The 506-nt window shown below is 49.6% G+C and overlaps 1 protein-coding gene across 1 annotated transcript in view; it reads right to left on the reverse strand.

Annotated features, from left to right (window-relative positions):
- Positions 1–30: 30 nt before the first annotated feature.
- LOC107576528 (collagen alpha-1(V) chain-like) overlaps positions 31–506 on the reverse strand; it is a gene marked incomplete at both ends in the record, with an annotated part of 17,573 nt that continues 17,097 nt past the window's right edge. Inside the window, one exon of the mRNA XM_016262695.1 lies at positions 31–353. Coding sequence (XP_016118181.1) covers positions 31–353 — 323 coding nt within the window. The remainder of the gene's footprint in view (positions 354–506) is intronic.

Consider the following 506-nt stretch of genomic DNA (forward strand, 5'->3'; position numbering starts at 1 on the left):
GATGATGATGATGATGATGTGATGATCCGCCTGTCCAGGTCTCCTCCCAGTCCCAAATCCACCTCACCGCCCAGTCCGATATCCACTTCTCCGCCGGTACCTGTGCCTGTGCTAGTGATGCTGATGGTCCGGGAGCCGTCAGGCTGCGAGGTCGACTCGTCATAGTATGTTTCATATCCAGTCTCATATCCATCGTAGCCGTCGTACGGTTCCTCGCCAGTAGTCGTGGTAGAGCTGGAGGATGAAGAGGATGAAGAAGAGGAGGACGAGGAGCTACTCGAGGAACTGCTGGAGCCTCCTGTTCCACTAGTGATAACCGACGTAACCACGCGACCGCTATCCGGAACAGACACCTGGTAATCACAGGAAAGAGACACTTCTTTAGAATAAATAGTTGAAAATGAATGATTTGATGAATGCACTGATTTCTTGATTCACTTTCAATTCAAGACTAATGCTGGGAACTGAACTCTTGATGGTAATTTTGAGCAATAGCTCCGCTCCAC

This window comes from Sinocyclocheilus grahami, unplaced genomic scaffold, assembly GCF_001515645.1.
Source record: "Sinocyclocheilus grahami isolate Dianchi unplaced genomic scaffold, SAMN03320097.WGS_v1.1 scaffold3878.1, whole genome shotgun sequence".
Taxonomy (NCBI): Eukaryota; Metazoa; Chordata; class Actinopteri; order Cypriniformes; family Cyprinidae; genus Sinocyclocheilus; species Sinocyclocheilus grahami.